Below are 24,677 nucleotides of genomic sequence, written 5' to 3' on the forward strand. Positions count from 1 at the left end.
TGGTGGGATACACCTTATGGGTTGAACTCCTGTGGGAGTGCGCTTCATGAAATTAGCACAATTAAAACATATCAGCACCATTTTAAACGTTTGATAGAATCTAAAAACAGTACTAACTATGGTAACAATTTCTTTTTCAAGTATTTTGATAAATATCCTTGTTTCGCCCAACGCTCTGATATTTTGTACATTCCGAACTATTTAGCTAAAGACTTTGTGGAACTCTCAAGCAAATTTAGAAAAGCAAATGTATTTCTTGAGATTGCTATTCCAACAATAACAAGAATGCTTGCAACAGACATTATTAACTTAAATGGTATTTATATGCCTGGAAACGTGGGAAGTGACCCCGTAAGAAAAAGCAAGATACTTCTGCAATATTACAACTTCGACTTACACTTTATGCATCCATTTAAGTTTCATTATGGTAAAGACTCAGCAGCTGGTCTGAAGTTTATAAAAAACAAGTTTGAAAAAATGATAAATGTTACTGATGGTAAATGCTGAGTTAATTTCTAAAAATCTTTTATAAATCAAATTTTTTCAATGAACTTTTTAATAAAATAGTCATTTTAAACTATATAATATAAGGATTTAGGCTCAGAATTTAAGATTTAACTTGAAAAAACTAGTGTTTTTTTTAAATGGTACGGATGAGATACTTCTACATTATTATTTCATTACTAAATAATGAAAATGGTTTATGTATTTTTTTACTTCTCTCAATTTTTTTTATTATATAAAAATATTTGTTTTCATGAGTGTAAAAGTTAATATCTACATTTTAAACTCTTTTTAAAATTCAAACGTTGTAAAAACTATGAAGGTTTCTATTTCTTTTTTTTTTTTTTTAGGAGCTTTTTGATTAAAACTAAACAATTGAAACTCTTTTGATATAAAATTTTGTTATATCAAAAGAGTTTCACTGCTAATCAAAAAGAAGCGAAATAAAACTGTTGATTTTTATTTCGCCTCTTTTTGATTAGCAGTGTTTTTGTTTTTTTATCTTTTCTTTCACTCAAAATTACTTTTCAAAGCTGATTGCTTAAACGTAATATAATTTGTAATAAATAAACCAATAAAAATTTAAAAACCAGAAATATTTTTATCAACTAAACTGTAATTTACCTACAATCAGAATGAAAAAAAAAGTCTGTTGTAATGCGTTATGATAGATTCCCATTAACCTTAACAATGCTTTATGATTGGTTCTCATTAATTTTAACAATTCTAAATACTGAAAAGTGCTTTGTACTGATTCAAAGTATCTTAAAACTTAACTAAATTACGGTCCGAAAAAGTCCGGTCATATTCTTGTTTATTCCCATTTTCTTTCTTGTTCATTTCGAAGGCATTTTGTAATGGAAATGTGATTTGTCCTTTGAATGGAAAGAATATCAATTTCATCTATGTTAGTGTTCATCAAAGTGATACCGAAAGAAAAGATTTAAAAAAAGGGATTGCACGCTTTTATATTTTGAAGAAGTGTTTTGATTCTGGGGTGGTCTCCGGTTATGTAACGTAAAAATTTCTGTAGAGTTTCATCCAGGTGCTAATCTAATTTTCCATTCATGGGATATTCGATTACGACCTATTCATTTCGTTGCCTTTCATAGTTTGAGCTTCATTTGTTAACATTCATTGTTAACAAATATTAACATTCATTGTCAAATGTTAACATTCATTAACATTTATTTGTTATCATTCATAACATTCATTCATCAACCAAACGTCGCTGTTTAGTTTTTGCTGCATATTTTTTATGTCCATAAATAAAACACAAATTTATTTTTGAATAGGCGTTAACAATATGTTCTAAAGTGTATTTCCCTTCAGTGCGTATCTTGGTTTACTAAGTAGGCTTCACTAGCTGAGTTGATGGGTACATACTGTGAGGAGGGAGAAAAGTTGCAAACAACAACAAAGAAGAAAAGTCATTCAATATACACGGAGTAGTACACAGAGACTTATTGTCATATAAATATAAAATGAATGAGTAACCGTAAACAAAAAAAAACTATAAAAGGCTCGAATTAAAGAAAAAGATTAAAGAAAAAAAAAAAGAAAGAAGAAGGAGGAGAAGGAGAAGAGAGATGGAGTAGGAGATGGATTGGAGGAGAAAGGAGTTTTATGAGATTTTATGATTGAAGAAGATTATATGAGAAAAAGAGTTTTAAGAATTATAAAGAAGATTATATGAGAAAATAGTTTTAAGACTTTTAAGAGATTATATGAGAAAAAGAGTTTTAAGAGATTTTAGAGAAGAGTTGATGGAAATATTTATTGTAAGTATTTTATTTGCAATTAGATAATTTTAAGATTACTTTTTATGTTACATTTATTTTTATTGAAAAGTCTGATGTTCCTACCGCGCTTTTTAATATCTACGCTGTTACACTTACATCACACATATAAATCACCTAAGAACAGTGAGAACGTACATAATTAACATACAAAATCCCCGCCCTCACAATACGCACATTGGAGCCTATGGTGAGATGAAGTCTGAAAATTCATAGCAATAAAGGAAAAACTTTATGAACCAGACAGTTTTAGCAAAATGATTTTTAAAAGTAGATAAAATTATTTAATATTAAAAAAAATTTGACAACGACTCTTGCTCAACAATATAGAAAAACAAAAACTTCTTATAATTTGGTAAAAAGAGTTTTTATTGGAGCAGGACATTTTTTTATTCCATTCATTCATTAGGACTGATTGAATGAGACAAAAAAAATATTAAATGGGAAAAATATAAAAGGATTAAAAATGAACGGTGTTCAGTTCAATAATTTTTAAAATTAATTTATTTATTGTAAATATAGTTAAGTTTGAATATATAAATACTTACATACATAAAGACCACACAAAAAATATTTTGAACTTAAAAAAAACAAACTTTCTCTTATTAAATTTCAATCACAGCAGAACTTTCTCATTTTAGAATATTATGTTTAGTAATTTTTGTTTAAATAAAATAGTGCAGTATAAAAGTGTACATACTATACCAATATCCCATAGGGGTAAAAATAAGGGGCTGCAGCATCCCGCTGTGTCTTTTTGTCTTTGATTGGTGGACGCATTTTTTACAGATGATGACACATTAGGGAAATTTGCATCATAGTTGTCTGATTTGTTCACCTTTTTGAACTTAATTTTTCTCAACTGTTTTTCTTCAATTTTTATACCAACATCAATGCTTTTGTGCTCAACTACTGTCTTTTCTGGAGTATTAGTTAATATGGTATCCAGCTCTCTTCCTCTCCTAGAAGATTTTCTGAGAGGTACTTTGGAGTAGGGGGAAATGATTTCTACATTAATTACTTTGACCAAGATTTCTGAAAAATCAGTTTGCTAGTTTTTTCATGTAATTGTTGATTGCTATCTGCTTGCTAAATTATGATGATCTGCTTGTTAAATTGTTGGTTCATTGTTTGAGATTTGCAACTCACGCTAGATGAGATGAGATCACTTTTCCCTAATAATCGTCTGTTTAGTAGAAAGATCGCACATTTTCAAACCCGCTTGAAAGATTTTTCATGTGAAAAGATAAATTATATGCTGCGTGTGCTATGCTGAGGTAAATTATATATGCTAATGATCTTCTCTTGGGATCCCAACCATTGGTGGCCAACGGGAATGGGATGGGAAGCTAACCAATCATTTTGAGCACCCTTAATTATTAAAATAAGAATGGTCCAAACATTAAAACATCCAAAGATTGTTAGTTCCACGTGTTGAGATAAACTTGTTTTGTTCCACGTATTGAAAGTAACTTGTATTCTTATTTTTCAAATGCAATGCGATTACAACGAAACAAGTTTAGCTTAAACACGTGGAACAAAACAAGTTTGTCAACCTGTTTCAGCTAAACACGTGGAACAAAACAAGTTTGTCAACCTGTTTCAGCTAAAAGAGGATCATTAGTGAATATATTGGCTTTTGTAAATACTGTGGGAAAATAAAAACAGCTGCACTTCCATTTACATTCCCATGAAAAAACAAATAACAAATGGAGCACCGACAGGTAGCTTAAGTTTGTGTTACAAAAGTAATTTTCGATTGGTGAAAACTTTTTAGTTACAATAAACTACAAACAAAATCTTTGATTCTATCAACATTTCCCAAAGCTGTTGTCTTAGATCGTGTTGAAATCTCATTGGCATTAAAAATGAATTCAGGTTTGAATTATTATTTTACTTGAAAAGTTTGGGCCGTGCAAGGTCAAACTTCTAATGTTAAAAAATTATTCTTTGCAAATGAGACATCATTTTCATCAATTTCAAGTATTTCAAAAATTCCAATTTTTTTTTTATTATTCATTTTTAATTTTAAAGATTAACTCAATCACTCAATTCTTCGACTTTTTTGATGAACATGCCTAAAAGTGGGATTTGCAATTATTTTACTAAGCTGGATATTTTGCATTATATGATCTTCTGAGCAAAAAATTCTATTTCTTCCGTAGGTAAAGCAGTAAGGGAATAATAAACTAAGAATGATAAAAGAAGAGCATTTAGTTGGTGATTCCACTATTGTTTATACTGGTAACGAAGAACGTTAAATAGCCTAGTAACACTAACTCAAGCGAATGATCTCTTAGAAACCTAACTTGAACTCTGGATGAAAAAACGGACCATAAGGTAATATTTTAACTGATGCTACTGACGTGGTACTGGACTATAGCTGTATCTTCACTAAGTTTGAAGCTGTAAAAGACTATTCAAGTGACCTGTACTATTGTTCCATGACTTCACAGGTATAAGAACTATTAGAAGAATGTAGAAACTATGAATTTTGGCCCAGTAAACGATTTTAGATTGTTAATATTAGTTAACAAATGTTAAAAATCAACTAACTTCCTCCAAACGTGGTCTGGATGAACTAATACTTTCAAACATGTAGTTTTTTAATAAGATTACTTTATAAACCCAATATGAATGAAGACTCAAGTTGGTCACAAAACCAGTAAGGAACCAAAACATGCCCTTGCTGAGCTAAAACTAATCGAAAATCTAAAGAAAGTTGTCCTAAGCGAAGCCAAATTTGACATTTTTGAAACGATTCTGTCAATTTTAAAGGAACTCTTCCTCACCACGGCTGAACATGAGGCAGATCTTACTCCAACTTTTCACTTTGCCTTTGTGAGGCTAAACGAATTTCAAAAGCTTTTTCTTTTTGCAAGCATCGATCTAGTTTATGTAGATATTACCATCAAAAAAAGGGATACATTTGGTACAAAACTCCATGTTTGGCTGTGAAAATCATGTTTAATCCTGGTTACTATTGAAACCCAGTTCAATGTGGAAATTCGAGGCTGACAGCGGCAAAAAGACCATTTAGGAGCATCCCTTATTCGCGGAAGGGTCATCTAAAGGTAACAAATTTATTTTTAAATAGTTTTTTTGTAAAAACGGTAGCTTTTGGTAAAAAACCAATCAATTTTTTTATTAAAAAGGTTGCAATATGCTTTTTTTAAGTGCTAGTAACAAACAAGAGCCTGCTAATAATGACACCGATGACTTCTTCCTGGAATTTGCGATAATGCAACTATCTCAAGATATTGAAGATACTCAAAGCGGAAGTCAGGGCGCTGGTGCTCAAAACTTGAAAACTTCCATCCAGAGCGAGTTTTAACGTTAATAAGCGCTTATTCCTCAGACCGGAGAGTTCGAGCAATATGGAAAAATCATTTACTATAGAGAAGAAACCATCGAAAAGAGTTTCTAGTTTTCTTTAAACTGGTCAGAAAATGGTTATGGGTGCCGCTAATATAGAAATTTTCTGAGGGAAAGGATTCTGCATCTGGAAATATTGTTAACTGTAAACGCACAAAACTGCAACATGAGCTCGTCTACATCATTCTAAGGCAAATCTTCAATTTCAGACAGTCAGGCAATGATCTAAGTTAACCTAAAGTGAAAAACTTGAGTCAGTATTTAAGTCAGTATCAAGTTAATGAACAAATCGATGATACTCCATATTTGTTAATTATCAAGTTCAAATTATCAAACTCATAGTGAGAATTCAGGATTTCTACAGGGTTATCTATTTTCAGGGTTATTACAGGGTTATGTCATGTGAAGACTTCAATTAAAGTCATCGTATAGTCATAGTTAGGGTTAACGCCACCGTTTTGAGACATTTTCTTTAGAAATTTGATATCTTCAAAAAAGACTTTATTTTAATTTGCGCAATTAGTTAACTTAAATTTATTCCTTCATTAAAATTATTTACTTTTATGTATTGATAGAGAAAAAATCAAACAGGAAACAAAGTATACTTTACCGTTTTATTTTCATCCTTCCCACGGTTTAACTCTTTTTTATACCAGACTTTTCGTTGCATTCTTTATCTGTTAATTACTGATAAGTACGTCTTATATAGTTAGATTTTTTGACACACGTCTTTCATCTGAGAATACTTGATAAAACAACAATATACAGATCAGAAATATTTTAATTGTTCCTTAACTTTATATTTAGTATTGCATTTTTGTAATTTTGTGCTGGAATTGTGTTTTTGAAATATTCGTATGTTATCATTTAAATACATATTTTTTTAGTACAACATTATAATAACGAATAACTTAACAAATGACAAAGATAAAATTTGTAAGTTAAATGGTATGTAAGTACATAAGACGAACCTTCTTTCGACTAAAGCGAAGTCAATTTTTGAGAAATTTATAAATTTGAAAAAAACTGATGCATAAATAACATACTAACTGTGTTCGGTTAACCCCACATCTTTGAAATGCTTAGAAACTGAACTAGATGCATCTTCCATCAAGACTTATTATTTACATAATTTTTAAGCAGATAAATGAATGACTTCTCTGCCACAAATGAATTTTTTCTAAGTTAGAAGTTGACAAAGTTTTGTATCTTTCGTTGTTTGGCTCTGATACAACAATTTTCATACTTCTTCTCTGGCCGCTCTGATGTTAAAGGTTCTTATGCGTGAGTTTCACTCCCAAGCGGGCGATAGACAACCCATAGGTTTAAAAAAAAATCGAATGGTTAACAATAGGTTTTTAAAATAACATAGTTTAAATGAAAAAAATTTTGAATATCTTTATTTATTGTAAACCTCTAAAATATTGGTTTAAAATGACTTTAAAAATAAAATGAATATAAGATGACATCAACTTACCTTGATTAAGAGCAGACATGTTAAATTTTCGATGCGTTGTAATATCTAAAATAAATCTAAACTTTCCATTTTATTGTTAAAATATTTTTCCTCGGTAGTTATCTAGGTTCAATCTAAATCAGTACAGAACAACCAAATTCTATTACAGCGCCTTGCCTAGGGAACATCTTACATGATATCTACTTTAGGTCTTAGGCTTTGAGGAAGGTTAGGCACTTGAATTTGTCAATCTCATGAAATTCATAAAAAATCCTTTTTTATATTTAAGTTATTGTTTATTAATTGAATCCTGACGTTAAATATTTTGGTGAGATTGCTTTGACGAGTTGTCGTTAGTTGTAAAAATCTTTACACATTTTCTTCAGAATTTGAGTTTGACGTTCTTGTATGATAAAATGCTTTTTATATAGCAGAATCAAGAAAAATATATATCTAGTTGTCAAAGGTAGAAGGACCAAGGCTCCATGTCCCCCCTGTCACCTCTCCTGTTAAAACCATTTGGTTTAAAACTTTACACATGACTTAATATCAAAACTCATAATTAAACCTCAAAAATTTGACGAAAGGCATTTTTTTACTTGAGTTTTTAAATTTTTCTGTCTTAAATTTTTCTGTCGTTATTTCCATACCATCAATGGAAATAACGTTAATAATGACAACCATCTACGAATACGATAAACAGTGCCGATTTAAACACCCCATAACTATTAAGTATTTCTTTTTGTAATTAATTTTTTTCTCTCTTTTAACATTTAAAATAAAACCGATCTAATTAGGTTATTTTTGATGTTAAACAACATCTGATAAGTTATTTAACATTAAGAAGAACTAATTCTTTTTTTGACCCTAATATCTTCCTTTAGCGAAAAATTGAACAAAATCTTTGGAGAGCTGAATTAATTGTTGCGTTAACGTGTTTTATTGTGTGTTTTATTGCAATATAAATAGCATTTTATCATGCAAAAATGTCTAATAATCGTGAATGGTATTGAATTAAATTCAAACAAAAACAATATCTTGAATTGAAATCTTCGTTGAGTGCTGGTTTTGTTATTTTGTAAAGTTGAGTTGAAAATTTAGAACTTCATTGAGTTTTTTAGCTTTTAAAATTTTTCGTTTAAAATGTTTTTTTTTTAACGATGTTTATTTCCAAACAATATAGATTTTATTATTTATTTTGTAGAAATGGTAAAAAAGATTTTTAATATTTTCGTGGCATTGTGCGCAGTAGTAAGCATTGGTTTATTGACTCGAACACTTACACATATTCAGCCGATTTCACCCCCCTTTATAGACCATATTATCGACTTTCAAAATACTTTTATAAGAAAAATACACGAGTTTATCACAATAATTCCCAATCAGACACACGTACACAACAATATTTCTTTTCAAGTTGAAAAAAGCTCCAGAAAAATGTTTCTTTACCTTATACAAGCAGCAGAATGTATCCGCAACGATGTCTTGACAGGTATGGGAAATAACGAAAGTCACGATATTTTGGCGCTTAGCTACAAATCTATTTGCAGTTTAAATACATTTCAACACGTCCGCTATATTACAGCAGGTTATAAGACAACATGGACATTTGGAAGAAACTTTTTGTACAGGTAAAGTTTATATTTGTTAACATGATGAAAAGAAAATTGAAGAAGAAACTTAGATAATTCGTTAAATATTCTCAAAATGCAATAAGGATAGCAGTTATTTACACTTTAGTAGTTTATTAGAATATCACTTCAGTAGTTTATCAGAAACTCAATTTTCAGGTTGATAATATTGATAAATTGCCGTGTTATTTCTACTCATCTATCAAGTTTTCAATTGGTTTCAGCTTAAAAAGTTATAAGAAATTTGAAAAGAAAATGGGTGTAAGCACTTAACTTCACTATGCTGTCCGTAAAACTTTCATTGTTACATGTTCAATTTGGTGTTTACGCGAATTTTCTTAGTGAATATGCATATTTCTTTTATGGTTCAATTACATTTGAAGCTGTAGCTACGTCTGGTGGTTCTGGTGTATGGTTCTTATAAAGTTCGTGCATAGTTTGTGTATGGTTTGTGTGTAATTCGTTTATGATTAGTGTAGCAGAAAGTTACAAATATAATTTTAAAGGTTGATCATTTGCCCACATTAGGAGTCTATTGAACGGAACAGGTTTCCTAACAGTTTAATACTACTAGTTGTTTTTTTTTTACCGAAAAAATATCGAAAAACTGAAAAAATGATGACATTAAATTTTTGTAAATAAAATAGCGTATAGTAACTTAAAGTTACTGTCTCTAAATGTTACATCAGAAAAAAGATATGCATGAGTGCATTTTGGAAATAATTTAAGTAACTTTTGAATTATTTCTTAAACTGTTCAAGTACTTTCATTAAAATATCAAAACCAGTAAATTATTATTGTAATTATTGTAGTTATAGTAATTATTATTGCGTTTGATATTCTAATGGGAAAGCTTGAAAAGTTTTTCTTTAAAAAGGGTGCAAGTCACATATTTCAAACTTTAACAAAACCGAAAAAGATGTTTTTTTAAAGGTTTATTTAAAAATGATATATTTTAACTGTATTTTTTTATTTTTTGTATTTTTATATATATTTCTTGTAAATTATTTGTATTTTTGTAATTTCATGTAAATTATTTAACAGAAGGAAATTTTAAATAGGCTTGAATAATTAATGTTGAAAAAAACGCTCTTTGCAACTTAATGATCATTTCTTCAAATTTAAAATATTTTCCTTTTTAAGGTATATCACCAACCAATCACAGTACATGTCTTATCTCTACTATACCTTTATGGATGAAGATATAATCTTAATCCACAATGATATCCCAGCATCCCTTAGCATGAAAACTGACGAGAAATGGACTCAAATAAGAAGTTCTACAGAAAATCTTTACAGGAAATTCGAGGATTTTTTAAACGAATATAGACCTGCTGTTGCAGTAATAGATGGACTTAATATAAGACGTTTTTGGCCGCAATCTGAAAAGCAGCCTCTACCTCCTTACGTTAGCTGTTTCTACTTTGATGCAATGTTTAACTCGTTTCACAAGGACGTCATGCATAATTTATTACCGTATGACGAGTCGTTTGATAGTGAGTCATGGTGGATATCGCAGCAGGTGATGCAGTGCAAAGTTTACATACGATATCACTCTCAAATGATCATGTTTCTTCCAATTTTGGCTGTTAATGATCAACATAGCAGTTATCCTCAAAACCTGAGATCTTCTGGTAAAATTTGCATAAATGAACTAGATGCTGCACCAGCAAACGTGAGAGCATCTCCCAAAGCCCAAATCGTATTAAACGCTGAAACTCAGTTTAACTTTCCACATTTAAATCCATCTCCACCTAGAACTCCCATCATGCAATACGTAAAGTTTTCAAACAATTCTTGATTTCAAAACAAGGGGCTTTGAGTTTTACCATATTTATCTTTCTGGCAGCAACTATTTTAGATTAAAATGATGAAAAACTTTGCGAAGAAGAAATTTAAATAAAGTTTTGTTGATTTTTAAGAACTTTAAAGTCCCATGTAAAGATTTTTTGAAACGCTGAAACCTTTTTTTTTACATCTATTTTTTAAAATGTAATGCAAAATGATATAAAACAAATACCTGAAATGAACTATAATAAGAAAACAACTTTAAAAAACCACGGATATTTTATGTTTACCGGTTGAAATCCAATTGAAAAAAAAGAAAAAGGAAGTCGGTATGAGTTAAATTAGAAATTGTAGTCTGCTTCAAAAATTGAAAGTCTTACATATTGCATTTTTCATCGAGTATTTTTGTAATACAATTTTTACCCTTTGAAAATCAACTCATCTAATAATGCATTTACGATCTGTAAAAATCGAGTTTATTGCTTAAAGCGTATCTCGAGAAATCCCTTCGGTGGGTATTAATTTTGTCTAAAAAAGATTTGAATTTCTTCTTTAGACGGAATTAAAAGGTTTCGATATTTTACTTTGTTGCTCTACCATTTGTATAGAGAGCTTCTAATGAAATTGACCCATAAAATAGATATGCATGTTTACTAAGAAAATTTATGTAAACAAGAAATTGAAGATTAAAATTCTATAATTAGGTTTTAATATTAATCCAAAGAAATAATAAATATTAATCCAGAGCAGTTAAATTTTAAAATGACTGAGCTTGATAGCTGCAATAAAGAATTTTCTTGAACTAATTTTGGGTAGGTGACTTTTACTCAATATTTTCAATTTTTTTTTTAAATAATTTTATTTAAAAATAATTGACAAAGTTTGCAATCTTTATGAATGAATTATGTTAGAGCAGAGTGGTGCAAAATGACACCAAAGAGTTCACAGCTTTTTTGAGCATAAATAAGTTTGAAATGGTAGAAGAGTAATTACAGGAGGAAAATTACTGAAAAAGTTTAGTAATTTTTACTGTTGTTGACTTTTTAATGAGCTATTAAACAGAATTTTTTTAAACGATTGCTTAAATTGTTTAAAGATAGATCCTTATTTGTTATTGCTTTTTCTATACAAGTGCAACAACTATCTCAAGTTGGGGGTGAAGATGGCAAGGATGCAACCTCAAGAATAATCGACAAAGTATTTGTATGCAGCTTCAATTTAAAATGCTTAAAGATGCTGTGAAAGTATCATTTCCTGGTATGAAAGAATCAAATATGCAAGAGTGTGTAATGGTTAAGCTGAAGAATGCACCAGATCAAAAAGATCAAAAAGATGGAAGCAGATAAAAGTTTTACTTTGATCAACTGCCTCAAATGGAGAGTTGTTAATTGGTAAATATGCTTTTATTTTAAACTGAGAAACAACTGAAACAACAGCAAAATACATTTTATAAACTTTTTACCAAAAAAAAAAAAGAGACACTACTTTTAACTTTTAAATGACTTCCAATTTTTATTAACTTTATTAAGACTTTTTATTATTATTTTTATTGTTTATTTTAAACACCTTTTAATATTTATTATTATTATTATCATTATTATTGTTTAATACTTTTAATATATTTAAAATTCTTTGTGTTATTGTTATACAGTTTTTATTTTCAATATTTTAAAAAACTTTTTTTTTCATTAGTATTACTTTATTATAATTTTTATTAATTTGATGATATTCTTAATTCCTTAGTAAATATTTGGTGATTCTTTTTATTACTTATATATGATTTTTTGCTTATTGCTTTTATTATACTTCTAAATTCTTTGTATTATTGTTGTTATTATAAATACTGAGTTGATAATAGTTACGAAACGACGTTTTAAAAGACGCTTTCTAAAGACATTTTAGACATTTTTCATAATTCAAAAAAAGAACCCGTCTTCTCACCTCACGTTTTAGACGTTTTAGACGAGTAAGGAGATGCTTACTGATAATTCTCCGAAAAAACGAAAACAGCACCAATCGTCAAGAATTGTTCTTGATTGCCTTATATATTCACGCGTACGCGGTTTTACGCATAAAATAAAAACAACAGCAATTTAGGAGATTAAATTTAATAATTTTCATGCTTTCCTTTATTTACTTTTTCTGTTGTTCTTTAAGGATGTCATATGAGTGTTGTGTTTCAAACTGTATATCAACTTATTTGAGTGAAAAATTGATAAACAAAAAAACAAAAAAAAAAACAGACTGTTTCTAAAAAACAATATACAAAAAATGGTTACATAGATTGTCGTATCAATGCAGCAAGATGGCGGTTGGAAAATCACAAGCAAGTATTATGAGAATATAGCCAAGAAATAAGAATGTTAAGTTTTGCGAGAGCGAGAGTTAGCAGCACTAATGATCTCCTATTGGTTGATGGCTTTTTTTCAGAAACCCAACTGTTATCACATAAAAAAGCTTTTTATTGAAAAACACGGTCTTTAGATCTCCTTTAGACCTAATTTAACGAAGTGGAGAGTAATTAAAAGAAATCTAGTGTAACAAGCAGGGCTGTGGAGTCGGTAAGCTGCTGTTCCGACTCCGACTCCTTGATTTTATCATGGACCGACTCCGACTCCTTCATAAGTAACCAATTTGTAACAACAAATAGTTGTTTGTTTTACTACAGTTACTTGTTTGTAGCAACAAATAACTGTAGTAAAGTGTTAACATTGGCTATTTCATCACTGATACAAATAATCCAACCACTTAGTGCTTTAAACAATATTTATAAGAAAACAATTTCTGAACAAACAACTTTTCTGAACTCTTGTTATGCAATAAACTCTTATGCAGTCGCTAATAACATTATGAATTTGTCAAAATCATGTTTGAAATATTGTCAGTTGGACAATATTTCAAACATGAAAGAACTTGTTCTTCTTTAAGTTCATATTCTTTAAGAATCTTTTCTACTAAGACCTGGAGAAATTTGCTGGTGTGATTAGTTTTGGCGTCTTTTACTGCCAATGTCTTGGTAACTGCTTCATTTTTTTCGAAAAAGAATTAAACATTGATTGCAAAATAGTTCACTCTGTTAAGAAACACAAAGCGTCCCTTGAGACATTCATTAAGTTCTTCTTTTTGTTTAACAGCTTCTTCAATCACTAATTTTCTAATATTCTCTCTCTCCAGAGAAACAAAGTTAATTGAATACTTACAGTCTTTCTGTTTGTGGAGCAACTCTTTGGTGCTTGGTGGTGGCACGCCTAGCTTTCTACTAAGAATATGTAGCACAGTGCCAGACAATTTAAGTCGGGAGTTAGGGGATCATAAAGTTATATAGTTTAAGGGAAGGTAGAGGAGAGCGTAAGGGAGGTGATATATGATTCTCAGTGATGAGCAGCAAAATACCCTATTGCTTATAAGAGTTTTAAAGGCCTAAAAATAACATGTCAAACTCCTTGTCCTCCATTTGTTGCAAACTACAATTCCCATTGTGTCTGGATATCCTACAGCTTTCAGACCATCCTGGGACTTGTAGTTTTGTAACATCTATAAAATCCTTATGAAAATTATGAAACTTTGAAAGATTTTTTTTAAACCGGAGTCGGAGTCGGTACAATTTTTCCGACTCCGACTCCAGCCAAAATGAGCTCCGACTCCAACTCCACAGCCCTGGTAACAAGAGTAGCCATTACGGTGTAAAAAGTCTTCGTCATAACTACCATAGGTATAACTATCCTGCAGATGCTTTAATTAGCATGTCATTTTCGTCATTTAATTAAAGTAGGGAGGTACTGGATATAGTTTTTTCAAATTATCGTCCGGTGTAAAAGTAATTTTAATTCTAAGAGAGATATTTCCCCATCACCATTCGTGGAGTAAGGACTATTACAAGAAACTGACGATTAACTTTAGAAAAGATTACCAAGTTCTTATTCTTATCTTTTAAACTTGTTTAATTTGAGTTAGTCAGGGTGTTCAATTTTCAAAAAAATACGAGTAAAAAAAGGGATTTTATCAAAATTTCATTTATTTTCTCTCCCCTGAGCATAATTCAGAGCTATAAGATCGCTTGTTGAAAACACCATTGATTTTTAAAGCGACCATATAAATCAAAAGTGTCATAACCATAGGCTATTTTTGCATACAAAGAGATCTTCCCAAACATAAAAAAATTTTTGAGTCATTCATCTTTGAACAACCAAAACTCAAAGAACTGAAACTTTGACACATCTTTTTGTGAGGGAAAGAAAAATGCTGGGGTACAACAACAGTTTAAAAATCCCAAAGTTATTGAGGCTGATTCAAGTCGTTTTTTCGGGTGTAGCAAAACTGTTTTATGGCTCACTAAAAGTTAATTTTAAAACATAGATAACATACAAACATAGATGACATAACTTACATAAATATACATATAACATACCTAAAAAAAACACAACATGACATCAAACTTTTTTTAAAAAAATCAAATGAACTTTCTATAAAAAGATATAGAAACTTCTTAACAAACAACAATACTTTACGAATATAAGATAATTAACGAAATGTCTTACAGCTTTTCCCTGATACTTGTGGTGCTTCTCGAAGTTTCTTTTGATTACCATAAACTGCTCTTTTTCTGATTTCTCAAGCAAAACATTAAGCAAAGAGAACTCGTACTCAGTGCAAGTATCCAGTATACAAAATATTCCATCGTCTAAACATGTCTAAAGACAGAAAAATTTTTTAAGAAAAGCAAATAAAAAAAAGATTAAGTTGAAAAATTAAAGATTAAAAAAGAGATTACACACTGATACCTTCATTTTCGCATTCAATGTGCCACTTTGAACGTATCGAACATAATCAGCAATCAGATACGGAGAATACTAAAGTAATGAAACGATTATATATATATATATATATATATATATATATATATATATATATATATATATATATATATATATATATATATATATGACATATCCCTTATTGTTAATATCCTTAGTACATCTATGAGGCATAGAGTCGATAAGTTTGTAAATTCGAACTTGATTTACTTGTGGCCAGGCAGTTTGAAATTCCTGATACACTTCTTCAGCATCAACCATGCAAATATACTTTATCATCATATTGTTTTCATAAATTTTCATTAAGCATTTAGGTCAGGAGATTGCCTTTTTATTTTTAATTGCTTTTTTATGGGCCACGATTTTTGAGCCATTCGTCCAAAATGAACTTTTTCACTTCTTCTTTTTCAATCAACTTTTTTAAAACAACGTTTATGTTTGAAAGGAAGATAAATTTGCTTCAAAACAGTTTTAAAAAATAATCAAAATCAATTAAGTGGTCAAAAATCTCATATATCATTATCATTGTGGACAGTCTTTAATCTTGGTGATTCCAACGTAACAGTCTCTAGTGAGTACAATATATTCCACAATTATTAGCAAATATATCTAATAATAATTTTTTAATTAAAACTGTTTATAATTGTTTTAAAGGTTTTTGTTTCCTGGAAAATCATTTTATTTTAGAGCTCTCTTAGTTTTGGAGGACAGTGTACATGCGTATAAATTATCAAGACTCTTTCCGATTAAAGAGAGTTTTTAGATGTCGCATAAAACAGGGAGAACAATCTTTTCCAGAGCATAAATTTTCTTGATTGTAAGTAACCAGAGAGATCCCCAGGTTTTATGTTATGTCAAGGTCAAAACCCTTATTGTTAATTTATTATTACGTATATGGTTTACTAGAACTATTTTAAAAATCTGGTTTGAAAAATCACTCTTTAAATTTTAAAGGTTCTGGTATTTTCTCAGTGTACTTTGTAAAAAATAATGAAGAAAAATAATATATAATATATAATAATATCAAAAACAGTACTTAATCAAACATTTACCTTACAAATCAAAGATTTATGGCTACCAATTTCACGGTAAAGTCTAAAAATATAAAAGATCTAATAAAAATCATAATTTAACTCGGGCTTCGATTTTATAAATACAAACAGACAAATAGATTATGCAAATATTATAGATTGGTGGATAAAATGCATGCAAACAGGATTCACCTAGCTATTTGTTCACAGCAACGCATCACATCCTCATCATAATGGCCATCAACATTTGTGTAACTCATCAAATTTTGAAGCATATGTAAAGAGAAAAGAGTCAAGAAAATGCTTATTAAAAAATTTTAGATGAAATAAAGGCAGGGTTTTTTTCACTTGCAATGCCAATTAATAAATAGAAAAGATATCATTTGTGCAATTTAGAAATGAATGAACTGTAGAACTGATGGCAGTTTGATGATTGAAAAGCAACTGACTTGCTAACTCATACATCAAACCAAATATCTCTGTAAATCTATAAGAAAAAAGAAAAAAGAAAAAAAATTAAATCTGTAATGTGCTTAATTTAACATAATCAATTATAACATAATTTATTAACATGATTAATATAACATGCTTGCAACTAACAATCAAATAAAGTAATGAACTTTGTTTTTGGGCTCAAAGAAGAAAGGAAAAAAATTTGAAGAAAAATGGAGAATCCAAAAGAGTTAACTATTATGGATTCCAAAATCACTAAATATTACCTGTCATTACTTAACAACTTAATGACCGAATGCAAAACAGGAAATACGTGGAAAATGCAGGTGATGTATTGTGACATTAACGAATTCTAAGAAAAAAAAATTTTAAAAATGGTACCCATAAAAAACTTTTAAATACATTGTATTTTTAATGGATGCTTCACTTCTATTAACAACGCTTTTTCTTAACTCCCTGAATAAATGCCCAATCTAAATGTATATATTTACATTCCCCACTCCCTCCTCCTACAAGTTATGCATTTAACATTTTAATATATTTATCAACTATTTGTTGATTGCAGATGTAATGGTAAGACCAATTTTAAGGCGTGTTTAAAACACCTGAATTATATAGCAACAGTGAATCTTTTATTTTGCAACTTCCATGTTTGTACTTCAGTAGTGCACCAAACTTGTATAATATACCTGGCGCATATCTAATTTTGATTTTTTTTGTTTTGTTAAAACTGATTGCCAAGTAACAAAAAAAAAAATCTATATAAGCAACAGTAAATTTTAGTGCAGTTATAATAGTAAATTTTAGCATAGTTACAAAGTATTATGACAGTTCATACCTCACCATATTTATCTACAGACCAATTTTTTTGGCAGACTATACTATATTTTATGATTATAAAGAACTGGAATATATCATAATTATTATTACGGTATATTCCAATTCTTTATAATCATAAAATATTAAACCAATACAACATACAATTAAAACAACTTTAATAAAAAACTATGTAGAAATGCAAATATATAAATTTAATCTAATTATAAAAAAACCAAGTCTCATAGAATCAAAAGAAGAATGAAAAGCAGTTGCAGATGCTACTAATAGCAAAAGTGGTATAATCTGTCTAAAGCTGTGGATACAGTTAGAATACGTAAGGGCACAATATCAAGAACTACTAACACAGTAATCTTTCTACCTTCCATCAGAGCAATTAGTAACTTACTTAGCTTTCAATCTGAATAACTAGTAAGCAATCATTCAAATTGAAAGTCATTTTATTAAGACCTTAAAATTTTTTTATTTCAAAAACACTTAGAATTACAAGTGATACTTTTAAAAAAAGCAAATGTATCACAATCTAAAACTTTGGAAATTACGCAGAATGTTTTTGATCAGCAAAAACAAGTTTTTCGACAGGAAGAACAAAATGGCAGACCTTTAAGTTCAACTTACTATTTGTAAATAAGAAAACAACACAAAGTTTAATGCAACAGTTACAAATAAAAAGAAATTAAAAACATTAACACAATGTTAACTAATACAATATTAATATATTATTTATCATAATTTTTTATCATAACTTCATATTTCATGCACAGAATGCTAGAGCAGCAAAATCTCTAGCTAGTGAAGCATATAATCACACCTCAAGGCAAAAGCTTGGTAAACGCAGAGCTTTTGGTAAAAAACTAAATGTCTGAAATTAGAATTAAAACCTATTAAATTAATGAGCATAACAGAGACACAAATTTTTTTGAAAGCCAAATTAGTCAGGCAGGGTAGGTTCAAAGTAACAGACTTCATACTAATGGTTTAACAGAAACATTACTCAATTTGTAAACTTACTGAAAAAAAAAATGTTAGAGCTATATAGGAAATTCTGAGTCATACTGAGAACATTCAGTATAACAGTCATAAAGAACATTCAATTAAACTTAAATTTGATGTGATTTATTTTGTTCATTTGACATGCTTTTGACAACAGATTTGATCAAATAAACTTTTAAAATAGTGAAAGCCTGTAAATTTTTACAAAATTATATTTTAGTAACTTTGGTGAATAAATTTTTTGTTTTGAACTTCAATTACATTACTTTGAATTGTTCTTCAATTACATTACTTTGGTTCAGAAAGTAAAAATAAAGTATTGTTTTTTAGTTTGCAGAGTCCAACAGAAACTTTGACTTCTGCCTAACTTTGGCAGAAGCCAAAATTATGATCTTGTGTTCTCTGTGATCATGAATAAATCATCTTTCAAAATTTCTTTTGTAATATGAATGAATTGACCTGAAAAACAACTTAAAAATCTTATACTCAATCACAAAACTTGAAGACAAACCTTTGTTATATTAACAATAGCAATGAGCTGCTTTAGTGATGAGACCACTTGTTCAGATCTTTTGGCATGAGAAAGTAAATGAACACTTGCCATAATAACCTGCAGAGAATATGTTAGAAAATTACCTTTACAGCTCTATGATGCACAAAAATTATTTTTAACTTAAAAGAAACCTCACTTATGCAAACGCGTACATATATTTGTCATAATTTTTCCAGAAATTTTTTTTTAACTTTTATCTTCCATTTTCTTTTTTAACAACAAACTTTTTTATTCAATATTGATTAGAATTATGGTTTTCAAATTACAAATCAAATATTTGCATTTGTCTTACCTTGGGCATAACATTCCAAAGCACAACTTTATGGGCTTTTTTCCATTTTGAATTCAAAATTATGACCCATATTAAAACCACATCCCAATCATCATTTTGTAAGGATTTCACCTGTTTAAAGTTGTTACACAATGACAACAATTAAATTATTCTTTAAGAATGCATACATAGTAGAACTTTTGATATCTTTAACTTAACAATTTAACTTGTAATATATTTAAAGATTACATACTCACAAGGGCATCACTTAGCATAGTTAACAAAGCTAACATCTTTTGCTCATTTGCCATGAGGACAATAGATGCAACTAAACTATTTCTTTTTTCAATATACAACTTGATGGAATCGCCATTAAGTATTGGATCTTCAAATTTAGAACAAAGCAAATTAGAAACAAGAAAACTTTCATCTGATTGAATCGTTGAGCGTAGTCGAAGTGTGAACTCAAGAGGAGACAAATATAATAGCTGAAGTAATTCAAGTTGCTAAAATGGATAGACAATACTTTTATTAGCTGCATCTTAAGATTATAGGCAAACAAAACTTCTCACATACACTCTAAAACATTTTCAAAGGGTTTTATTAAATAGATTCATGATTTTACTAAAAACTTAAGTTATTAAAATTAACAACATTAAAGTTTAAATTACAAATGTAAGTGAAATAAACTGACAAGTTTTAATTTATGGCAACCAACCTGAATTTGCAGCTCAATCTCATTTAACTCCAACTTTTTGATCAGTTTACATGAATTACGAAAAAAAAGATCAACAAGATCATCTTCTAAATCTTTTAAAAGACTTTTTTCTCCTCTAAAAAATAATAAAAAAAGAAATTTACCTATAAAATTGCAACATGGTCTAAACAATCAATATCAAAACACTATCACAATGGTAAACCAAAAAAAAAGTACAACTATTTAAATGACAATTTTGAAAATGAAAAATTGATCTTATTAGTCCTAGATGAGATGATGATGTGAAAGTTTATCTTCCCCAGATGTAAGTACCTGCTCATTGTAAGCCATCAACAAAGAAAAAAAAAACTTCATTAAATGTAAAAGTGCAAAAGCAGAAGTAGAAACTTATTTGTTGCATCCAAAAAAATAACATTCACCTTTTTTGTTGAGCAATCTGGATACATTTACAGAGTGAAACAAACAAAGAACTCGATTTGTACTCAAAATCAGTTTTATTAATGTACTCTACAACATGTTTTCCAACTTCTGTCAATAAAAGGTAAGTAGCATGTTCACTTCGTGATGTTATCAATGGATCAGCAAGTAACTAAAACAAATGTTACATATAATGAAAAATTTTAAAAAAATTAAATTTCAAAATATTTATAATTATCAATGTGTATTTCCTTATGGGGTTAAAAAAATTAAGCCAGTTAGCTGGCAATTTCAAACTTTCTCCAAGAAATTTTGGATAATTAATCATTTCTACTCAATACTGCAGCAAAAAAACTGAGATAATAAATAAGCATCAACAAGATCACCAAATCTGTTTCTTTTTTATTTATGGAAAACAATTCGATTGGTAAAAAAAGTTTTTGACCCCACTATTGTTGGTTTTTATTGTTCTTAGAACCAAGTTGTTCATATCTGAGTAGCTTTAAATTTTTTCAAACTTTAAAACTCTGAAAGAGATTTTCTTTTTTCACATTTTGGTTTTGTTTCTTTAACTTCAAAATCAACTCTTCACCTTTTTTTTGAGGATAAATCAAAAGTAAGGTGGATGATAATTTTCTTATTTTTAATCCATTGGTTTTTCCTTCCCAAAGGACTAGATATTTTGAGGTTAAAGTTACTATTCCAGTAATCTCTGGAACCAGTTAAAATTTGTTGTCTTTGTTGCTAAGTGTGATTGTCCAAATCCTACTTGAACTTAGACAATCATGACCTAGCAAATTTCTGAATTATGCAACAACAGATTATGACTAAAGTGGATTTATCAAAACTGATAGAAAAACAACATTCTTCTTGAATCTTTGAAATCAATAAAGCTCAAAATTTTAACAAATGCTTTCATGAACTGGTCTTTGACATTTTGTGGACTTTATGACAATATGTAACCATTTGACTTAAATACTCTTTTAAGCAAAACAATTAGCAACTTGTCTGAAGTTTAGGGCATTAATAAAGCAATTAATTTGCTTATTGCATCAATACAAGGGACTTTTCATTAAATTGCTATTATGTGGTTTTTTTCTTTTGCAAAATTTTACTTAAGCTACGTTGTTTTTTTTAGTTATGTTTTGTGAATTATTAACATTTTAGAACTAAAACCTGTACAAAGTTTGTGTAAATATAAAAATACAAAGGAAAAATTTAATTAGATTGCAATCACTTCTATTTTATTGCAAATTTAATTCTTTAAATGCATTAATAAAAATAATTTACTTAGGAATAATTAAAAATGAAAAAAAAAGCTTATAACAAAGACTCCTTTAGAAAACAAGTGTACGCATTTTTGGATTTGCATCCGGATGACAAAAACTTTATTTTTAATCATTTTCAAATGGAGATCATACCAAAATCTACTATTTATAATATACTTAAAAGAAAGGGGAACAATATAGGACCAGAAAGAAAAGTCGGAAGTGGTCACAAAGCAAAAAAGATGCCTGTAAAAGAGATAAAGTGCCTTAAAAAATTGATTGATCAAAAGGATGGTATTTCACAGCGTGGTCTTGCAAAATGATTTCATGTATCACAACCGTATGCAAACATATGCAAAATTATTCACTAAAAGACTAGCATTTGTTATCGTAAAAAAAACAAAAACACCAAAAAGAACACTGGCTCAAAAAGCAGCTGTTCGTTTAAAGTGCGGCAGGTTGGTTTCAATTTTTCAAAAAAAATTTTTATTATTGACAATGAATTGTATTTTTATTTGAGCAACACTTATAATTCTGGAAATGCTGGATTTTACTCTTCTGACATAAATGCAGTATCAAATGATGTAAGGTAAAAAAGAAAAGACAAATATGAGCCGAAATTACTTGTTTGGATTGCATTATCTACAAAGGGAATCTCTCAGCAGTAGATTGCTCTATCAGGCCAAGCAGTCAATGAAGATGTGTATATTTCAAAATGTCTTGTTAGATCGGAGAATTTCATTGAAAAACATCATAAAAATGACAATATTGTTTTTTGGCCTGATCTAGCTTCGTCGCATTAATCACGTAAAGTACAAACTTATCTCAAAGCAAAAAATTTTGAATTTGTACCAAAAGAGCATAATCCTGCTAATGTGCCAGAATTACATCCAATTGAAGATTTTTGGTCTGAACTTAAGAGAATAGTGTACAGCAAAAACTGGCAAGCTGAAAACCTCGACAAACTTAAAAAGCAAATAGAGTTTTCAATTAAAAGAATCGACATAGAACTGCCGCCACATTTACAAGAGTAGACACTGTTTGTCGTCATGGCATGAAAAACTTATAAATCTATTTATTTTTATTATTTAGATGTTTTTTGTTATTACATTTTTTAAATTTTTAAAAAAGATAACTCCGTTAAAAAGTTATACCATTTCTAATTTTGTCCAGATTTTTAGTTATTACATGTTAGAAGAGTGTTTGCATACATTATCTGCATACTAGAAGAGTGTTATAACTTTAACTGCAAAGTTATTGACCAAGATGGAAGCAATAGAACCTGATGAGATAAATTTTAATTATCTTTTAATTTAATTTTAGTCAAAATTCCAACAAGAAACTTTAAGAAATTTAAAGGAGTTTTACAGGAGTTTTTCCTTAAAGAAACATTTTTCATTTAAGAAATTTACAGGAGTTTTGGAAAACTTAAAAATATCTAATTACCCAAAATCAAATGATAACAGGTAAGGAAAAAAGATATAAGCTTATATTAACCGGGTAAGAAACACTACTGAAAACAATTTGTTTTGATTTAATGCATTAAAAACTAAAGTTACCATAATTGATATACAGGGTGACCGGAAAGTTCTGTCAGTACTTCACAATCAATTTATTTTTAATGTAATATACATAAACTACTGAAATTACAGTAACAGATCAAGTAACATATGTAGTGTAAGTTATATCAAGAATTATTCAAATCGGTCTCCTTTTCTGTCCACTGTCAATGATAATTGATGACGCCATGATTGTATGGCAGCACAAATTGTTTCCATAAGAAATTTTTCCTATGATGGATGAGTGGCCTCCATCCTCTCCCAACCTGAATCCACTTAATTTTTGCGTGTGGGGTATTTTGGAGTCCAAGGTCAATGCTAAACAACATCACAACTTGGCCTCCATGAAACGAATGATGATCCGCGAATGGGAAAAATTTCCTATGGAAACAATTCGTGCCGCCATACAATCATGGCATCATCGATTATCAATGACAGTGGACTGGAAAGGAGACCGATTTGAATAATTCTTGATATACTTACACTACATATGTTACTTGATCTGTTACTGTAATTTCAGTAGTTTATGTATATTACATTAAAAATAAATTGATTGTGAAGTACTGACAGAACTTTCCGGTCACCCTGTAATATACTTAGATTAATACATTTTTCTTAAATATACTCACTGAAGCCATTAGTTGAAAAAGGCTATCCACAATACCAAGTGCTTTAGGATTGAGAGCATCTACATGGGAGCATATCTGATAATAAATAATACAATAAGTAATAGATGCTAAATAATATTAAAAAAAAAATTACACATAACATTTTGATAAATTATAAACTAATTGTTTTTCTTCAAAAAGAAAAAAATTTTTAGTGCATAAAACTTCAAGATTTTAAAATTAAATAATTACAGCACTAATGCTTTGTTTATAAATATTTTTTTTAAGGAGTAATTATTAGTAACATTTGTTTAAAAGATTAGGTTTTCTTATTTTTAACTAAAATTTCCATTTTCAGTAAATATCTTCAGTAAAGCGACAGGTTAGTTACAAATTCCTCCAGTTATGACTTTATTTTAAGATTTTTATGATATCAAATATTAATTTGCTGTCTCTCTCTCCATTTGGTTTCTTTATTTTTTCTCAATCAAAATTAGCTTTGTTCTTTCCTCCCTGAAAAATAAAAAAACCTGAGTTTTTTCTTTCATTAAAAGTTGTTAAATAAGTTCTAACAAAAAAAAAAAATTTCAGTTCAACTTTAG

The 24,677-nt window shown here is 29.0% G+C and overlaps 2 protein-coding genes and 1 long non-coding RNA gene across 4 annotated transcripts in view; 2 read left to right on the forward strand and 1 right to left on the reverse strand.

The window, feature by feature from the left end:
- Positions 1-2,048: 2,048 nt before the first annotated feature.
- On the forward strand, positions 2,049-6,282 carry LOC149878286 (uncharacterized). The gene is made up of 2 exons (XR_016447629.1): positions 2,049-2,285; positions 4,469-6,282. It is a non-coding gene; the product is annotated as an uncharacterized LOC149878286 (long non-coding RNA).
- A 1,105-nt stretch (positions 6,283-7,387) lies between these two features.
- On the forward strand, positions 7,388-10,822 carry LOC149878287 (uncharacterized). Its single transcript, XM_090073017.1, has 2 exons — positions 7,388-8,765; positions 9,909-10,822. Exons 1-2 carry the CDS (start codon positions 8,341-8,343, stop codon positions 10,564-10,566), a joined length of 1,083 nt encoding a protein of 360 aa, XP_089929143.1. The 5' UTR covers positions 7,388-8,340; the 3' UTR covers positions 10,567-10,822.
- Positions 10,823-14,550: 3,728 nt separating this feature from the next.
- The window catches only part of LOC149878288 (uncharacterized), a 28,340-nt gene continuing 18,213 nt past the window's right edge, over positions 14,551-24,677 (reverse strand). The window contains exons 23-35 of one of the 2 annotated variants that reach the window (XM_090072644.1): positions 24,097-24,171; positions 20,643-20,812; positions 20,224-20,338; positions 19,763-20,011; positions 19,527-19,637; positions 19,193-19,291; positions 17,118-17,203; positions 16,779-16,885; positions 16,591-16,675; positions 16,420-16,462; positions 15,335-15,403; positions 15,092-15,244; positions 14,551-14,885 (exon numbers count right to left, since the gene is read on the reverse strand). In XM_090072644.1, the coding sequence (XP_089928770.1) occupies positions 14,883-14,885; positions 15,092-15,244; positions 15,335-15,403; positions 16,420-16,462; positions 16,591-16,675; positions 16,779-16,885; positions 17,118-17,203; positions 19,193-19,291; positions 19,527-19,637; positions 19,763-20,011; positions 20,224-20,338; positions 20,643-20,812; positions 24,097-24,171 (1,365 nt within the window). In that variant the 3' untranslated portion in view covers positions 14,551-14,882. Of the gene's footprint in view, positions 14,886-15,091; positions 15,245-15,334; positions 15,404-16,419; positions 16,463-16,586; positions 16,676-16,778; positions 16,886-17,117; positions 17,204-19,192; positions 19,292-19,526; positions 19,638-19,762; positions 20,012-20,223; positions 20,339-20,642; positions 20,813-24,096; positions 24,172-24,677 lie in introns of those variants that run through there. The other variant, XM_090072645.1, reaches the window with a different exon arrangement.

Source organism: Hydra viridissima, unplaced genomic scaffold (genome assembly GCF_058129835.1).
Source record: "Hydra viridissima isolate aposymbiotic clone 2 unplaced genomic scaffold, HvirCarnegie_v1 scaffold_15, whole genome shotgun sequence".
Lineage (NCBI taxonomy): Eukaryota > Metazoa > Cnidaria > Hydrozoa > Anthoathecata > Hydridae > Hydra > Hydra viridissima.